We start from the raw sequence: 18,739 nt of genomic DNA, 5'->3' as shown, positions 1-18,739 counted from the left end.
GGCAGCAGAGCCAACTTCAAAATGCTGATGTTGTCGTGAAGCTTGAGTTGAGAATAAAACTAGAATTTGTGGACTCATGGTTATGTATATTTTCCTTACTTTGTAAAATAATTATCTTTGATACGTTGAATAAATTACTCAATTCTAATTTAATTTATTTCAAGTATAACATCTTTGAAAGGAAATATTTATTGATAAGTAAAGAATGGCACCTGCATATGGCAATATTTCCATAACAAACAATGAATTGAGAAAGTATGTCAATAGTTCCTGAGCCAACTGTACACCTGTAAGTATGGAAGTGCTGCTTTTCTCCACTTTTTATTTTTTTTCCCCCTCCAGTTGGGTCTCACAAGATGCACTACTAGTCATGGGATTATTGGTGTTGGCTGTGTTCCAAATAGCTGCTTGTGTCTACAAGAGGCATTCCTCTGTGCTATGACTGATGTCCTTTTTGGCGAGTGCTCTTGCATTACAGTATATGCTTACGTCTGTGATGTGCATTGAATACTGTGAGTTAATCTGCTGAAACTTCCTTATGCAGTAACTACAAAGTGATCCGACCTCAAATTATCTGGCTAATTTAAGAATATCTACTAATTTACGAGCAAAGACCACAGATGGCACTAAATTGCCTTTTCAATTTTAATCCATCACAGCTGCAGTCATTTCTTACCAGTTTCCCTTTGGTCTCTTCCCACCAACTGAATCCAGCTATTGACTTGCTCAAGTTTTCATCTTGCTAAGTAACTTCATAATTATAATTTTTGTACAAATTCAATTTTTATTTGTTAAAATCCTTTAAGTAATGTTTCATAAGGTCTTTCTTTAATAAGAATGGATACAGGCAGTCCCTGGTTATCAGCGGTCTCGGTTAATAGCGATCCAATTTTATGGCGCTTGTCTAATGCCATAAAATGCCGAGTTTCAGTTATCAGCGTCATAAGGTGATGATAGTAGAGTTATGGTACCATAACATACCTAACACAGGCGCCATTAACCGAAACTTGGTGCCATAAGCACCATAAATCACTGAGATTTATTTAATGGCGGTTTTTGCTTATCAGCACCCAGCCGAGAACAGAACCCCTGCTGATAACAGGGGACTGCCTGTATTCCAAAATCCAGCTGACAAGGCAATCTTGCGATTACTAAATATTTAATAGTATACTAGGAATAAAATACAGCCACCAAGAACTCAGGAGAAAAGGCTTCAAAGGCATAGTGTACACACTATATACCCTCCTCTTTATGACAAAAACACATAAGATGAAATTGTATTGAGCAGGAAACATTAGATCAGTAATGTTAAAAAACTGTTTACTGACTGTAAAATGTAACTAAAAATAAGGGCAAACAGTAGTGTTAACCATAGTAAACCCTTGCTTTGAGATTCCACAAGATTTACTTAGGCTTAATAAAAGACAAAAGAGGTTTGAAGACATAACCTTAAAAATTCATGGAAACTACCTGAACAAGGGGAAGAATAAATATTACAAATCCATTTTCTGTTTCCTTAAACATTAAAAATTTTCCTTCATTTTGGAGAGAATTACTGTTTTTCTAAACCATGCCCATAATTCCTATTCACTTCCAAGCACAATTGCCACTGGCTTCTGTCTTTCAAGTGCCATAGTTTTGGTAGCATTTTTCCATTCAACTAAACTGAAGCACATTCCTTCCGCTTTACATTTTGCTCCCTTATTTTTTCCGCTTTACATTTTGCTCCCTTATTTTAACTATGGACAAATGTCCCCTACACACACAAACACTAATATAATACACTTAATAAATTACAATCTCTTTCAAAATAACTTCTGTAATAAAACAGGAAAGACATGTAAAAAAATTCTCACAGACTGGGGGGACCAATTATTTACTTCACATCTAAAGACAGTGTGAACCAAGTAAATTTGGTCATCTATTCCACTGAAGTAATGCTATGCATCCTATGCTTTTTAAAGTCAGCCCTCATATTTTTACCATTTCATAAATATCCTTTGGAAAAACCTACCGAAATAAATTTTTAAAATAATTTGTATTCTTCCTAGGATACAAACCATAACTTTCATAAATGGAGTTTCTTGCACAAAAACAAAATGAAAAGCATTTCCCTGGAACTGGAGTGAGGGTAAAAATGTGCGTATAAAGATGGAACAGTACATCACAAGTTAAAGGGAAAAAGGCAGCTACTATTTAAGCTAATTAAATAAAATCAATAAAATAGTAACACAGCATTACATTACACCTACTAAAGATCCTTGCATATTACACCATTTCTGTGGTTTTACTCTATAGATGCCTTGAACACGATAGAAAGTGTGGAAAATGTCTTATCGGTGAGCTCCAATTATCACATTAAACTCTTAGGCGTTACATGGAAATTAACTTAATGCTAAAAAGTGCTAAACCAAGTGTCACTGGTTTTAAATATAAAAGAGACAGCATGCATATGACTGCTTAATTTTGATATGACTTTAATTACAATAATTTACACAAGCTGACATCAAGCTTAAAAAAACCCTTTTACTAACAAAATGCAACCATTCACATGCTGAAGCATAATACTTGAATGTACTGTTTACAGTAGTTAAATTATTAAATTACATCACAGTATGAGACACAAACAGTCAGCAAGTAGCCAAAACAAATTCTTTCATAATGCCATGTGCAATTCTGAAAGACATATCAACCCAATACAATATGAGAATGCAAGCAGTATATTCATGCATCTACAATATATCAACCACATGCAGTTGCATCTTTACCTCAGTGTGTTTTCTTTTCCGTTTCCTCTTTCTGCTTGTATTTTCTTCATATAAAACAGATGTGTCTCTACCTTCCCTTAATCGAGAATATGAAACTGCAATAAAAAATGGAATACTTTATAAACCTACAACTGACACCATCTGTCAACCTGCAATAACACAAATCACTAGCTGCAAAAGAATTTGAATAAAAATGAACCAATTTGGATCATTAAAAAATTTCCTGTGATTCTTATGGTAATACATAAATCTTAAAATGTTACTTTTTTTGTAATCTGTTTTCAAGGGATGACTGTCTAATAATAACCAACTGATGAAAATACCATGTTTATCAACATAAAAGATGCTCCAGCCTTTAAGATAAATCCCAATTTAGGCTATAAAATTGTTTAAAAACAAATATAAAAATAAGATTGCATTTATCACCAAAATTTAATGTCTGCTTTGGTTGGTGCACTGCATGCATACGACTCTCAGTGCTTTTGGGTGGCTTTGGCTGCTATGGCATACTAACTATTGTGGTTTCCCAACCCATTCATTTGAAACTTCTTTGGTTTTTTCATGTTTACTGATTTTAATATTTAATAAGCTTTTGTTAAGTGGACATATCAGTGAAATGAAAATCTTGATAGCCAATACAGAAAGAGGTAAATACTATAATTACAGAATAACATTGTATTGCAGTTACACTTTGTGAAAACACATGAATAGACATCCCATATAAAAAAAATAGAGAAAATGAAGATTAAAATTCCCACAAAAATATTACAAGTAAAAATTAAATTTCAATCTTGAAAACTAGAGGATATTTGGCACATTGTTCCCATTTGTCAAAAGTAACAAATTATTTGAACATGGTTTATACTATTGCAATATTTACCAATAAAGGAATGAACCTTTATGGGTATGTGTATTTTTATATATTTTTCTTATTTAATTTTTAATTGGGTAAGTAAAATTTATACGCTTCATTCAAAGCTCATATACAGGAACTCTAATTCTAGCAAAGATAACCTTCTCTTAGGGTAGGATACACTTATGAAAACGTAACCTTTGGCCTCTTAATATGCAGTCAATTTCCATTCCATTATTTCCTTCTGGAAAAAAATAGCATCTTCATTGCAGGAAAATAAAGTAAATACTGTATTATTTAATAAAAAAATGTCCCGCATGAATAAAAATATTAAAAGTGCTGAAGTATAAAAATAAGAAAATTATAGGTCCGGCAATTGTTGGATCCCTTACAATTTCATTAATCATATTTATACTTCAAAAAATCAATTTCAGTTCTAGATTCTTGTGGTTAAACAATGACATCATGTTCAGAAAGTTATTAAAAAAAATTAATGTATGACTTTACATTATAAATCAACCTCTTAGAGAATCAGCTTTATGATACAATGAACAATAACACTTTCAACATCTGACACTGGGACAAACATGTCGATCATGTCCTGTCTATTCCTATAAACTTCGTTCTTTATGTGAAAAGGAAACAAGTGTGTGAATAACACATTTCAGCCAAGCCCTATGTTAAACAAAAATAGATTGCAGATTTTTCCCGTGAAGTAGTGAAAAACTTTCCTTTGTAACTAACATATGACTGGGATCAAATACAATTTTAATCGATTATTTGCAATGCTTGTTACAATTAAAACCTCAACTTTGAGAAAGTTTAATGAAATATCATTCAGCACTAACCTGCAACTTTGAAAGGGAAGTTAGAATATTAAAAGAATATAGAAATAAAACCAACAAAATATTAATATTATTAACTTACGATTGGTAGGTGTCAGAATGCGAGGTCCATGCTTGAGAGCCAACATTGCAGCTGCTGCATCAACATCCTCACTGTGAACACCTGAAGGCGATGTTCCCAATCCTGTAGACCCAAGGGTATCCAATCCTGCTGAGGAGGAGCCCAGACGACGTGCTAAGTACGGGAAGAGCTCAGGATTAGGAACATTTGCTCCTGCTGGTTTGGAGGAACTGACAGTTACTGTTTCTGGACTAGCTGCTGCTCTTTGGGTACTTCCTTGACTTGGACTACTGAGGGTTTCACCCAACTGCCTGCTGAAAAGAGACGTAGCCAATTTAATACTTTTGATTTTGTTTCAGTTACATAAACCAGATTCTAACAGTCTTCTTCCCAGTACCATCATTAGCCATCCTCATAGATCTTCACTATTCCAAGACCACTCAGACCTGAGGAGTCCCAGATTAAGGAAAATAAATTCAATTTCATGTAATAACAACTCCGTGTTCAGTGCAAATTCTAATTCTCTATGTTGTCAACAGTTAGGCTATGATAATTTCCCATTAGAATATTAGCCTTATTTCACACATCAAAACAAGTATTAACATTTCAACACAATGAATACTTTTATAGGGCATTACTATATATTTATATTCACTTAAACACCAATAAAAATAAAAAATGTGTTCTGCAATAATGAACGAGTATTATAGCTGGACAAGATTCACACTCTCATCTAAGTAAACTTTTCTTGTGAAATACAGGCCTTTTTCAAAATAATCAAAGCCGAGTGCTATTCAGCTTAAACCTGGCAAAAACCAGCTGGGAAAAATTCTTATTTCTGGTCATTCTTTATCTTTCATCAGCTGATTACCCTTCCTCTCCCACTGAGAACTGTCACAATTTCATAGCTATTAAGAAGGGAACAAAAAATAAACAAAACAATATCGAGTATACTGTAAAAACATACTTATTCAAACCCTTGAATGGTACCGATGGATACAATAGAAAAACTGCTACTTTCACATTTATAATTAGCAATATTCAATGGCTTTAGCAGGTTGCATATGATAATCACAAATTTTCAGTCATCAGCTGACTTCACCTCTCCCAAAACTCCAACTATCAAGACTAGGCTATGCACAACTATTTGTAGAGAGCACCATGTCTCAAAATGGTTTTATAAACATTCAAATGAAATAAATTACATATAGATATGCTACTTTTGATAGAAAATAGTTAAAAAAGTCAGCATTTTACAGTTCACCACCAGGCTATTGCCTCTCGAGGAGGAGGAGGAGGAGGAGGAGGAGGAGGGACATAACCCCAACCCCCACCATGGCGTTACTCATAGCAGTAACCACTCTTATACAGTTTCACTATTCGCCCCTTGACAAGGAGGCAAATGCTGGCCTGAGAATTACGAGACCAGCACATTAGCAACTGCACTAGCCAGCGGCTAGTACAGTATAGCTGGTAACTGTCCATAAATGTGAATGATTCATATATCTGAGGTAAAATACATATTCACTTTATGTAATGTTATAGCCTATCATAGCACGTACACTGTACAGTAGAGCCTCGGTTCTCGACGCTAATTCGTTCCAGAAGGAGTGTCGAAATTCGATTATTTCGAGAACTGAATCAAGTTTTCCCATAAGAAATAACTGAAAATGGATTAATCCGTTCTTGACCATCAGCTATTACCCTAACCTTGCCTTTTTATACAATACATTACATGTAAATTACAACTAAATAAGTTAAAAGTTAAATAAATATCATGTTAAAAGTATATTTATAATTTTAAATGTATAATATACAGTATAAAAGAAAACTGGCCTGCGTCCAACTGATTGTTGACCAAGCGTCATAGGCTACCTAGGTAAATAGTAAGTATAGAACGTAGTGTAGTGGGTAGGCATAAAACGTGTTGCTAACATAATATAAACGTTGAAAAGCAAGTCTAATTATTACAGTAAATTAATAAACTATTAAAATTAAACCCAATTTATATTTATCAAAAACTTATGAAAATTTGCCTATAGTAAGTCAGCATTTAAGGATGTAAACAAACCATAGCTGCAGACCTGGTGGTTTATAGTGGGACTATGGTAGTAAACAAACCATATCGTTGCTATAAGCCTAGAAACGTTTACATTCGATATTAATTTATGGTAAATCTTATACGGAGTCGACTGCAATACTGTATACAAAATCGCTTGAAAATTATCTTTCAGTAAATGTTATGATACTAACGGTTTTTTCATAAATGTCATTATAAAAAAGGTGCGTCTTTTACGGCAAATTGTCCAATATCAGGGCTGGTTTCAAGCTTATTGGACTTTAATTATCATGGTACTGCATGGTACATATATACGTACGAATAAGTAAAAGAATCTTCTTAATTTCTATAATTACTATACCATTACATAACAACATCTCTTGAGTTTAATATCAAGCTAACCTCTTTTTTACGAGAACGCTTATAAACCAAGCATACAGATTGCGTTCGTTACCGTGCACGCCTTACATATGTAAACTGTGTCACTACCAGATCTCACACGTAAACATTGACGTCTTTTTACAGTACACATAAAAGAATAGTCTTAATTTCTATAATTATTCTATACCATTGCGGCTTCTCTGATTCAAGCTAAGGCTAACCTCCTCTTTACCAGCAAGCTTAACAAAGCTTAAGATTGCGTTCGCTACCGAACGGCACACGTTACGTATGTAACAGTGGTTTCACTACCAAATCTCACACGTAAACAATGACGTATTTTTACAGTAGACATAAAAGAATCTACTTAATTTCTATAATCAATGTATACCGTAGCAGCTTCTGAGTTAAGCTAAGGCTAACCTCTTCTTTACAGGCAAGCTTAAAAAGCTTAGATTGTGTTGCTACCGAACCGAACATGTTACGTATGTAACTGGTTTCACTACCAAATCTTACACGTAAACATTGACGTATTACAGTACGACATAAAAGATTCGTCTTAATTTCTTAATTACTACGCACTTAATATGGCATAGTGGCTTTTCTGATTTAAGCTATGGCTAACCTCTTCTTTACCGGCAAGCTTAACAAAGCTTAAAGATTGCATTCGCTACCGAACCGCACATGTAACCTCGTATGTAACATTGCCTTCACTTCAAACCTAACACTTAAATACGTATTGCATTTGCTACTGAAATGCGCGCCTCAAGTGTGAGCATGGTTTTAGAATAGGTCTACGCTTGAAAAAAAATCAAGCAAGGGTGCTTGATTAAATCTTTTTTCTGCTCATCACTTTCATGCAGAGGAGAGGATAGACAAAACTTAAGGTTTATTTTGGAGTTGGAAATGATGGAAACATTTTGAAGAAGGAAAACGCGAGATGCCATGTAAACAATTTTCCATTATTTCAGAGATTAACAATAGCAAAAGGTTTGAACATAGATAGCCAGTAGTAATGTTGGGACCCATGATGAATCAAAAGGTAACTGCGTATAGAGTTGATACCACCGAAAAAGCAAACAAAATGCGCGCAAGGTGTACAAGACACAACACATGTTTGAATGTTTGTAAACAATAGCTGCGGACTTCAAACAATGCTGAGTGGCGTCACCAGTGTTACCAACTGTTTTGCTGAATTATGCTAGTCGGTCCAAGCAAGAATTTATGCCAAATATGGTGCAATTTTGTGCCAGAATTATGCTATTAATCTATCATCTCATTTCTCTAATACATTTGAGCTAAAACATCGATGTAATGGAAATTTAAAACATTTATATATTAGGTGAAATGATACAAACTGACGAACAGACAATATTATAACTAATAATTTGATGATCTTTACATGTTAGCAAACTCGAAATAAAACACCATTTTTCTTTAAATCACATACCCAATCACTAGTATACTATTTGATATGCAATCACTAGTATACTATTTGACAAATGTGTGAAGATCACACATACAAATGTGAAGAAAAACATACAAATTTTACTTATTACTGCATCATTATCATGCCACTGAGAACAATTTTTCTTTAACAGGTCACATACACAATTAATAAATCCTTGAAAATGTGTGAAAATTACTTCAAATATAACATTTTCATATTTACTGAAAAACTAAAACTTAAAAAAAAGGTAAACAAACAATCCAATCTCTACTCAAGAAGAAAAACCTACGTACGTATTACTTGATCATTATCATGCCACTGAAACACCATTATTGTTTAACAGATCACATACACAATGAATAAATACTTGAAAATTGTGCGAAAATCACTTCAGACATAATTAAAATTTTGATAACTACTGAAAAAAATAAAACTTAAAAAAGGAAAAACGTAATTCTTTACTCATGAAGAAAAAACATTATTAACACTTTACTGATCGTTTGTCATGCCACTGTGGGTATTTATTTATATTCACAAAATTTAACATTCCTTAGTTGGGTTCAAACTTAGCAATTAACTCATCTTTTAGTGCTGAGTGCTGCTTTTGAGGCAGTTTCACTGTGAAGATACATATATTCACTATAGTTGTGTATGAAATTGAGGAATTTTCTGCATTTTATTTAAAATTTTAGTGAAAATACATTCTAAAATTGTACTAGAACCCTAAGTGTGAAAGAAATTATGCTAAGCTCCAATTCTTGGGTCAAATTGTGCTAAAAAAAACATGAAGTTAGGCTACATTTGGTAGCACTGGATGACGCCAACTAGCGGAGGCTGGCGGAAACAGTTTTGTTTACAAACATCATATGGTCGGCGGTCAGAAACTGGTTTTTTGGTTGAAAACAGATGCAAAGTTTATTGGAAATTTAGTGGCAAAATCCGATTATGTCGAGTTCTAATACGGTCGTGAACCGGGGCTCTACAGAATACAGCTCATCCTTTTGCATTGCAGTTTGGATATGTCATCTATACATACTGGTTAACACTGCAGGGGATTCACTTCCTTTATTCAGTGGAGCTATAACTACAGTGAACTAATAAAATATATATAAATACTGGAAATCAAATCTAGTGAAACCAACATTGTGTGGTGACCAGGGAAAATTTTCAATTATGGGAAACTTCAAATTGGTGCCATGTTTCCAAAGGAGCTGGATACTGGTAGGTGGATTACTGTCAACAATTATTTTTAAAATATGCTACCGCAGCAAACATTATCATGGCTCAAAGCTCTTACAGCATACTAAGCAAGTAATTTATCCTGAGAAACAATTTAAATACCTCTTGTAAGACTAGTCTATGGGAATAGCTACCTTTTACAAGCTAAAGGGAACTGCTACTTTATAGTAAAATATGAACATTCTTAAAGTACATATTCTTAAAAATATCGAACAATATAGTATTTCCATGTATAAGATGACCTTTAGATAAGACGAGGTAAAAAATTATTGCAAATTTTTAGCTTTTGCAACAACAGATATCTCATGAAAAATTGGTTATGTGATGATGTTATTATAAATGCTGTTTTGCAGTACTTACTATATCTCTTAGATATTTAAAACCATTACATCCCATGAAAATTAAATAATATAATGCATCAATAAATTCCATAATTTTCGTACAGAACATCGTAAAAAATCATAAGAAAAGCTTACTTTTAATGCTTTGGGTGCATTGAAAACTATGTAAACTGCATTCTTATTGCATTTTTCATAAAAAAAAAACAAAAACTTCAAATATTGATTATTTTGCATTTTTGGTGTCATATTTCATCTGCCAGATGAGCGTTATAGGCGTCGTAACCCTGGAAATAATGTCTGATGAATATAATTGAGAAGCGCCTTAACCTCGGAATGTCGTAACCCGGGGGCTGCCTGTATAGTACCTCATGTATTATCTGACATTGTGTACCATCTGATCCTTGACATTTTTCCCCAAAACATGTATTCATCACATACAATATCATGCACAGGCAGTCCCAGTCTTACGACAGGGGTTCCTTTCGAGACACGTCGTAAGCCGGAAAATTGTCAAAAAAACCAAGAAAACCTTACTTTTACTGATTTGGGTGTATTAAAAACTATGTAAACTGCATTTTCATTGCATTTTTCATAAATAAAACCTTCAAATATTGATTATTTTGCATTTTTGGAGTCATATTTCTTCTGTCAGATTAGCGTTGTAAGCGCCGTAACCATGGAACTTGCGCCATAAACCTGGAAATTATTTCTGATGAATATAATTGAAATGGGCCATAACCTCGGAACGTCGTAAATCGAACCAGTCGTAAGCCGGGGACTACCTATATTGTGAGGAGATGCATTTTTGGTACATTGCATGAGGATATGCCTAATGTGAAGGTTTCAATCTTTTGGTAGATGATACAAGGCACTCAAATAAACAACTCAAAGTATTGACAAACAAATGCATAGAGAAACATCTGGATGCGAAGTGCGAGGTTAGTTACTGTAACTAACACATTTATTAAGTTTTATTAAGTGTTGCGTTACAATTATTTTCAGTGTAACCCTGAATGAAAATAAAATATATATTTATTCAACCTTCATGCAACAGAGAAGGTGTTAAGAAAGTACGCCACCAAATTTAAGCAGCAAGTTATAGCTGTCTGAAAAAATGACTAATGAGCAGACTGCAAAATATTTTGGAGGCATAAGCAAAGCCTGAAACTGGGAAAATCATACATACTTCATTTAATTGACTGCAATTATAAAGAAAGTAGTTGCAATTTTTAAACCCAGCTTTGATAATTTATGAAAGAAACGTGTCCCTGAAGCAAGTTCCCTTTGGTAACTAAAGACAATGATGACATCGGTAAAACATAATCAACTGGTGATTTTAAGAATGTAAAGAAAACCAGCATGCAAATGTCCCAAGATTGTTCAGGTGATATTTTGTAATACAATATTATATGGTAATAATACATGTTATATGATTATGTATTTACTACAGTAAAACATTTATATTAAAATTATCATTCTCAACACTGTACAACTGTTATTCGACTTTTACTAACGGACATGTCAGTGTAACAACCTAATTGGGGCAGTGTCGTTTGTAAACACACACACACACACTAAAACCTGTATTGACATGAAACAGCCAATTGCCAACGTCATTTACCCTAGCTATCAAGTGTTTATCATGAGTTGCGTTAAACTATAAGGAGTTAAAACCCAGCCGATTCCCAATAGTGTCTTTCATTATTCACGGAACAGAGATCTTAGGAGAGAATACCAGTAAATTAAAGCTGCAATTATAGCTGAGGCTGAATAAAATGAACAACGGCAGGTGAAAGTGATGTCTGGAACTGGCGAAATCACAATTTTTATGTAATCAAGTATAATGTGCATGTTTTAAACACACCTTTTGTTAATTTACAAGAAAATGTACCTCCAAATTATTCTAGCAACTAATGGCATTGAAGATATCGACAGTACTCAATCTGCCAAGATTTTAAGAATATAAACAATTACAAATGCAAATGTCAAACGATGACAATGTTTACATTCTGTAATACGGTAACAATTTGATAATACATGCAAAACACAGTAACTGGATACAGCAAGCAAACCATCTTTATTTAAATCATTATTAAATATTGTATTATAGTTGCACTGTTTAATTTTAGCAAATGATCACTTTTATCCAGAAAATATTTTGCTTTTTAGAATTACGGAGAAGAAATCATGTGTTTTTTACCAACACATATTGCCCAAAAGGGAAATCATTGTTTTGTTTGTTTCATCGTCAACCCCTGACGACAATACAATGTACGAAAACTATTGTACATAATTATCATTCATATTATTGAACTGTGTCATTTACCACCAAAATGATAATGAATTTTTAATTTAAAAAATAATGCATATTACATTTTCCTAAATGTTATTACTAGTTATGGAGAAGCGATAATGGTAATTTAAATCTGACGACGTCTTAGAGAGAGAGAGAGAGAGAGAGAGAGAGAGAGAGAGAGAGAGAGAGAGAGAGAGAGAGAGAGAGAGAGAGAGAGAGAGAGAGAGAGAGAGAACAAAATTGGTGTAGGGGTGAATGGGAGTGGTTTGATTGCGGACATAAGCATGTGTCTGTTGTGGTGATCAACGAGTACATCAGTGGCAGTAGTGTGTTATGAAAGTCATAAGAAGTGAAGAGTCAGTAAGTCGGAAAAGATGATCAATCAGAAGTAGCCAGTGTTATTTGGTATTTTCATGGTTGATATTGGTATTGTAAAGTTGTTGTGCATGTGTTTGTCTGGTTGCGGTGAAGATGAATGAAGAGGTTGGTTGTGCGTTTTGGTGTCAAGTTGGCGGTTGGGGACAGTGTTGGTGTTGGCGGTTTGTTGTGCTGGGTTGGAGTTGGCGTATGATTTGTCATGTTTTCGAGTTGTTTGTTTGCATGGTGATTGGGGTGTTGTTTTTTGAGTTGTACAGTTTTGGTGTTTGTCTGTCTTGGGTAGTGAGATTCTCGGTGGTGGTTGTGTCTCTACTAGCCTAGCCTAGCTATATACAGTGGACAGCCCAGCACAGCCTAGTCCTGAGTATCTGGAGTCTGAGGTGAGTAAATGTGTTTGTGTTTTGTATTTTGGTAAGCCAATTGTCCTGCATGTAAAAAGTAATATAAAGGGAAAAGTTTGGCTGTTGGAAAATTTGTCAGCCGGCACAATTACGTAGCTTTGTTGCTTTGCGTGATCCTGTCACACAGTAATTACATTGCCATCAAAATTTATGAAAGGATACAGCTAAAGGTTGCTGCGAGTGCAACCATAATTCAGTGTTTACATTTTCTCAGCTGGACACGCATGGATAAAAGTTGATTTCATTGATATGGAATTATTCCTTGAATAGGTTAATTATTATGAAGATATGCCAATAATATTTAAAGTAAAAATGGTTTTATTACCTTTATTATCAGAGTATTTCAGAACATGAATCTTTTCTTAGAATTTAAGAATTGATTTTTAGAATGGTATTATAAGAAGACCCCCAATTTTTGGGAGTGAATTTTAGGATTTAAAGGTCGTCTTATATGCGTAAATATGTGGTAATAAAAAATCTATTCAACAGTGAAGCTCTCTAAATCTAATACTAATATGACATTACAAAATTTACAAAATTAGAAGTTTTTCAAAAAATGCTTTGTACTACTGATTAACCTAAAGTACTTAGCTCCTAAAGCAATCTATCAAACCAAACCTCACATTAGTACCCATATGTTTATTCCACTCATTACAACACAACCAATTTATGAAACAAAATTTTCAAAACCTAACATATTTTCTAAATGCAAAGTAAAATGGTTAATTTGATTACTAATGTGACCCACCTGCACAACACTGGCTTGTTAAGGAAGGCTGCTTTTGTGGAGACCATGTATATGCGATCCAAGTTGGAGTATGGGTGAAAAGGAGTCTTGCTTAAAGCTTGCAGGAGGTTTGGACGATATGCTGGATCTACCATCCATAAAGACCCTTTTCCCAAGTTCTATAAAAAGATTTTGTTTTACTGATGTGCAAAAGAATGAAAGATTTACTGATGTGCAAAAGAATGAACATGCATATGATATAGAAATCTGTCATCACATTTTCTTCATAAACAGGAAGCCATAATTCTAGCTTGATACCAAACTGACAACTTTATAATTATAATTAAAATACTTTGCAATGTTCTAGCCCATAAATAGTACCCATCCAGATTATTTTGATATGAAATACTGTCATACAAATGCAGATAGTACAAAATTACCAACAATACTTACTGGTGCTTTTTCAACTTTGCGGAAACATTTGTTGAGCGACAGGTTATGTCTAACAGAATTTTTCCAGCCAGTTGGGGCCTTTCGAAAGTATGGGAAATGTTCTAATATCCAAGCATAGATATCTTTTACTGGAAGAGCTTTGTTATTTGAATCCTCAATAGCCATGAAGATGAGACATGAGAATGAATAAGGTGGCTTGGCTTTTATGTGGACCTGAAAAATATAAATTATTATACTTATTCATTCAGGCTTTCTGCATGCTGAGTTTAACTTTTAATAAGAATCTATGTATACTGTAATATTAAAATTACCAAAAAATAACTATTCATCAATTTCAAGTCCTATAACAGGATGAATATAATTCTAAGTGAAATATATGTAAGGCAGTCCCCGGCTTACAACAGGTTTGGCTTATGACGTTCCGAGGTTACGACGCTTTTCAATTATATTCGTCACAAATTATTTCCAGGTTTACACCACATGTTCCAGGGTTAAGACGCTTATGACGCTGATCTGGCGGAAGAAATATGACTCCAAAAATGCAAAATAATCAATGTTTGAAGTTTTTTTTTTATGAAAAATGCAATAAAGATGCAGTTTGCAGAGTTTTTAATACACCCAAAGCATTAAAAGCAAGGTTTTCTTAGGATTTTTGACAATTTTCCAGCTTACGACAATTTTCGGCTTACAGTGCGTCTCAAGAACGGAACCCCATCATAAGCCAAGGACTGCCTTTATACAGTATAGTGTCACCCCTTTTGCTTTAAGGAACAAAATTAGATTATATAGCCTCAGCTAGTCACATACCTGAGGATTATAAGGTATGGGTTGAGAACGCGAGGGTTGAGTATGAGGTTGATCATTTAGTGTTAATTCCCCAGGTTCTAGAGCATCTGAGGATTCATCCCCATAATCACTTGTTGGGGATTCTGCTTTCACTACTTCAGCTCCATTCATATCACCTAGACCTTGACTGGGTTTCACAGGGGATAATGCAGTACCTGGAAAGAGAATAAAATCTATAACATTCAAATAAAAATGACACCTTATCCAATGCAGCAGACATGATTCATGTCCCTAAGTAACTTTTTTTTCAAAGGGGATGTAAATAATACCAAGAAATATTTTTGATGATTTTTCAGTTTCAAAAGATTGTCAAAATCTCCATCCTTACTCATCACCACTGATATTTCAACAAATAAGTACTTGATTCAATGAAATGGACGCAGAAGTATGCATGTGGAAATAACTTTTCTTGCAGTAGACATACAGAGCCTAATATTTATTGCCTACACTAAATTACCACTCTCCTAATTAAATCCTACACCACCATTTAATTAACTTCATGTCTTGCATAACCATCTATATTTTCAATATTCATGACCTTATCATATACGTATACAGATATGACAGAAGACAGAACAACTATGTACAGATTGATATGATAGAAGAGGAAATGTGCAAAACACTGTTGCATTGTCTATTGTTCAACAAGATTAGCAGATCATATATGCTGTTCACTTAAAACTCACTGCTGTTATGATCAAGAGAGATTTGTTAGCTATTTGTCTATATATAACGGACTTAACATAAGTAATTTTCTTTAGTTTACACAACTGAAGATATGTATCTACTTAGAATCTAGTGTTTAATATAAAAAAAAATATCCAAAATGCATGAGGTTATAACTGATTTATAAAACACAAAGAATATACCATTCACTATCACAAGCATTCAAAGTTGCATTCATAACATTGTGCATAATTTAACATATATCACAACATATATCACAACTGTAAATGTTGCAAAGGCTAATAATGTATTGCACTGGCTTATCTTTACACAAGTCTCAAATGAAAATAGTCACTGTTACTAATGCTAATAGCCTTGTACATATAATAGTAACAACTTTCAATTCAGTAAGATAATACTACAATATCGTAGTTTAAAAAAAAAAGGGTAATGCCAAAAATTCCTCAAATACACCACCAATAACTGTCATCATGTAGTGGGGCGTTTTGTGTTGGTGAAAAATTTGTCAGAGAGCACTTTCATGTTGCAGGAATATTCTGAGGGAGATTACCAAACTCTTATTCACTCAGTCAAGTACAGACTCAATCCAGAGTAAGAGATCATCCATTTTGCTAATAGCAAGCACACCCACAGAGTCTGGCCCGAAAAAGGTGGCTTCTACACTGCACATCATCTTAAGAAAAATTGTTTTATTTTTAGCATTTTGGAGACATTCAAAACGTGCCATTGAGGTGCCCTTTGAACTTATTCAATCTCATAATAAACCCACTGCTTTTCTTAAATTCAAGACTTCGAATGACCGTACATCAATCTGCAACATCACCCAACACCAGTAAAATATTATGTTGGCTATTCTAAAAGGATAAGATGAGGCTGTAGAGATAACAACCTGTGCTCTACACCTACTAAAGGAATTTTGTGCTGTCTACTGTTTGTCTACAGTTATCGTGGCGTAAAAAATAACAGTATACTGGAAAAATAAAAATTATAGTTTATGTTACCTTAAAACTATTCACTGCAATGGTAAATGTCATTTAACAAAATTAATTAGTTGTTATTCCACCAATAATAACTACATTTTTAAAAACTGTCTACTGTAATTTGGAAATGTAAAGGCTCCCAATAAGACAATAAAATTACGCCCACCAAATATGGGATGTTTTAGTAAAGAGGAAAAACCACCTTTGCACAAAATTAAAATAAAGTAAATATTTGTCACAGCTGTAATGTAAAAGTAGAAAAAAAAAGCAATGCACTCTGGGAAAACTTATGACCAAAAACTAAGAGATAGAAGACTAACAAACTGTAAAATAACTGTAAAGAAACTTAATAAATGCCAAGGAGAAATTGCAGTCAGACTGTGAGGCAGAGCAATCACAACCTGTAACCAACTGTAATGCAACATTACACCAACATATATTATTGATAATAATGTTCACATATAACCTGAAAACCTCATTATTCTGCAATTCAACTCAACTAGGTATCTCTTGAACCTACACTACTCAAGGAAAACCTAGAAACTAAACATTTCTAGGTAAAAGCCTTGAGAGGAGAGAGAGAGAAAAAAAATGACCACAATCCTATGGATAAATTACTTATCCCTCTTTAATGAGCCTTGTTAAAGTGATAGAAAAGTCAACGCAAGAACTACCAACAAATATTGAAAATTCAATAACTTTGCCAGGCTTCAACTAAAAAAAAAGAAATATAATAATAATAATAAATAACGAGAACTTTGCAAAATGAAAAAAGATCGAAAGATCTCCAGAAATTCCCAGTCTCATTTAATGAAAAATATAAATATCCAATAAGTTTAGTGAATAACCACATATAAATAATGAATTAAATAACATCAATACCACCACACCAAGAAAGCCACAATAACTCTTTTAATTGAAGTGTAACAATCCATTAATAAGGAGGGAGGGAGCGAGAGACGAACTAATTTCAAAGGAAATTCATATTATCACGATAATAATCACTCAGGATAGGATTAAAATCAATATTAAAAAAAAAACATAACTGAACCTTAATCAATATTCTCGAAACTACAAAAGTTTTTCAACTTTCAGGGGTAATTAAAATTCCACAAAGAGAGAGGGGGAATTATCACTGTCGTCCCCGCATCGGGAGGTCAAATTACAAGAAGATCGATGCAATAAATCAGTTCCAAACCGCCACACACTTCTGTCACACGAAAATACGTTTAAGGGAAATGCTATATAAAAACACCCCACCTTCTAATTCTCAACTTTAAATTATCAATTATGGCGCGGGCAAATATCCAGGTAAATTGCCTCCTAGTCCTAATTACATCAACCAGCGGTGCCGTAAAGTGTCGGACCTATTAGAGAAAAATCTTTATAATTGCTGTAATCCATGGCGATGGAGGTAGAGGCAGCCACCAAATAAACGAACGTGGGACACTGAATCGTGAGACAAGAGCCCTTAAGGCACAAGTGGGAGTGGCAGAGTTTTGCTCAGGGCCAAAATCTTTCATGTCCGAGTGTGTCGGTGTACTATATGTATAATACACAAACACACAAACAGAGTGGCTCCCGAAGGTGCTACCCTTTTTGGATAAGCATATTTTCCGTGAAAATGCGAAAAAGACTCGCGGAAGAGACTTGCGGCCGATGGCGTTGGTAGCTCTAATGGTCGTTCATCGCGGTTCTGGCCAAATTCGGCATTACTGATTTCCGCAGATCAGACGCCAGACGGTACACCGAATACAACAATACCGATGAACATAATGCACAAATCGTACAAGAATTCTGACAGGCGCAGACCAAAGAAAAACTCCGGACACTGTAACGTATCGATGACGTTGGCATTCGTAATACACGAAAGTAACAACAGTTACTCTCTTTCCACTTTTCCTAATTTCCAGACCATTGTATTTCAGCCTCAATTCTTATTTCCAGATATCCTCACATAGACAGTAAGTAATTTTG

General features: G+C 34.1%; 1 protein-coding gene across 5 annotated transcripts in view; it reads right to left on the bottom strand.

The window, feature by feature from the left end:
* The window catches only part of LOC135206849 (forkhead box protein N3-like), a 180,873-nt gene that overhangs the window by 9,524 nt on the left and 152,610 nt on the right, over positions 1–18,739 (bottom strand). For 4 of the 5 annotated variants that reach the window (XM_064238337.1, XM_064238350.1, XM_064238343.1 and 1 more), the window contains 5 exons: positions 15,057–15,250; positions 14,250–14,462; positions 13,818–13,975; positions 4,549–4,841; positions 2,769–2,863 (listed from right to left, as the gene is read on the bottom strand). In XM_064238337.1, coding sequence (XP_064094407.1) covers positions 2,769–2,863; positions 4,549–4,841; positions 13,818–13,975; positions 14,250–14,462; positions 15,057–15,250 — 953 coding nt within the window. The remainder of the gene's footprint in view (positions 1–2,768; positions 2,864–4,548; positions 4,842–13,817; positions 13,976–14,249; positions 14,463–15,056; positions 15,251–18,739) is intronic. The other variant, XM_064238356.1, reaches the window with a different exon arrangement.

The sequence above is a fragment of the Macrobrachium nipponense genome, chromosome 11 (assembly GCF_015104395.2).
Source record: "Macrobrachium nipponense isolate FS-2020 chromosome 11, ASM1510439v2, whole genome shotgun sequence".
NCBI lineage: Eukaryota > Metazoa > Arthropoda > Malacostraca > Decapoda > Palaemonidae > Macrobrachium > Macrobrachium nipponense.
This window is presented reverse-complemented; position numbering and strand designations above follow the sequence as displayed.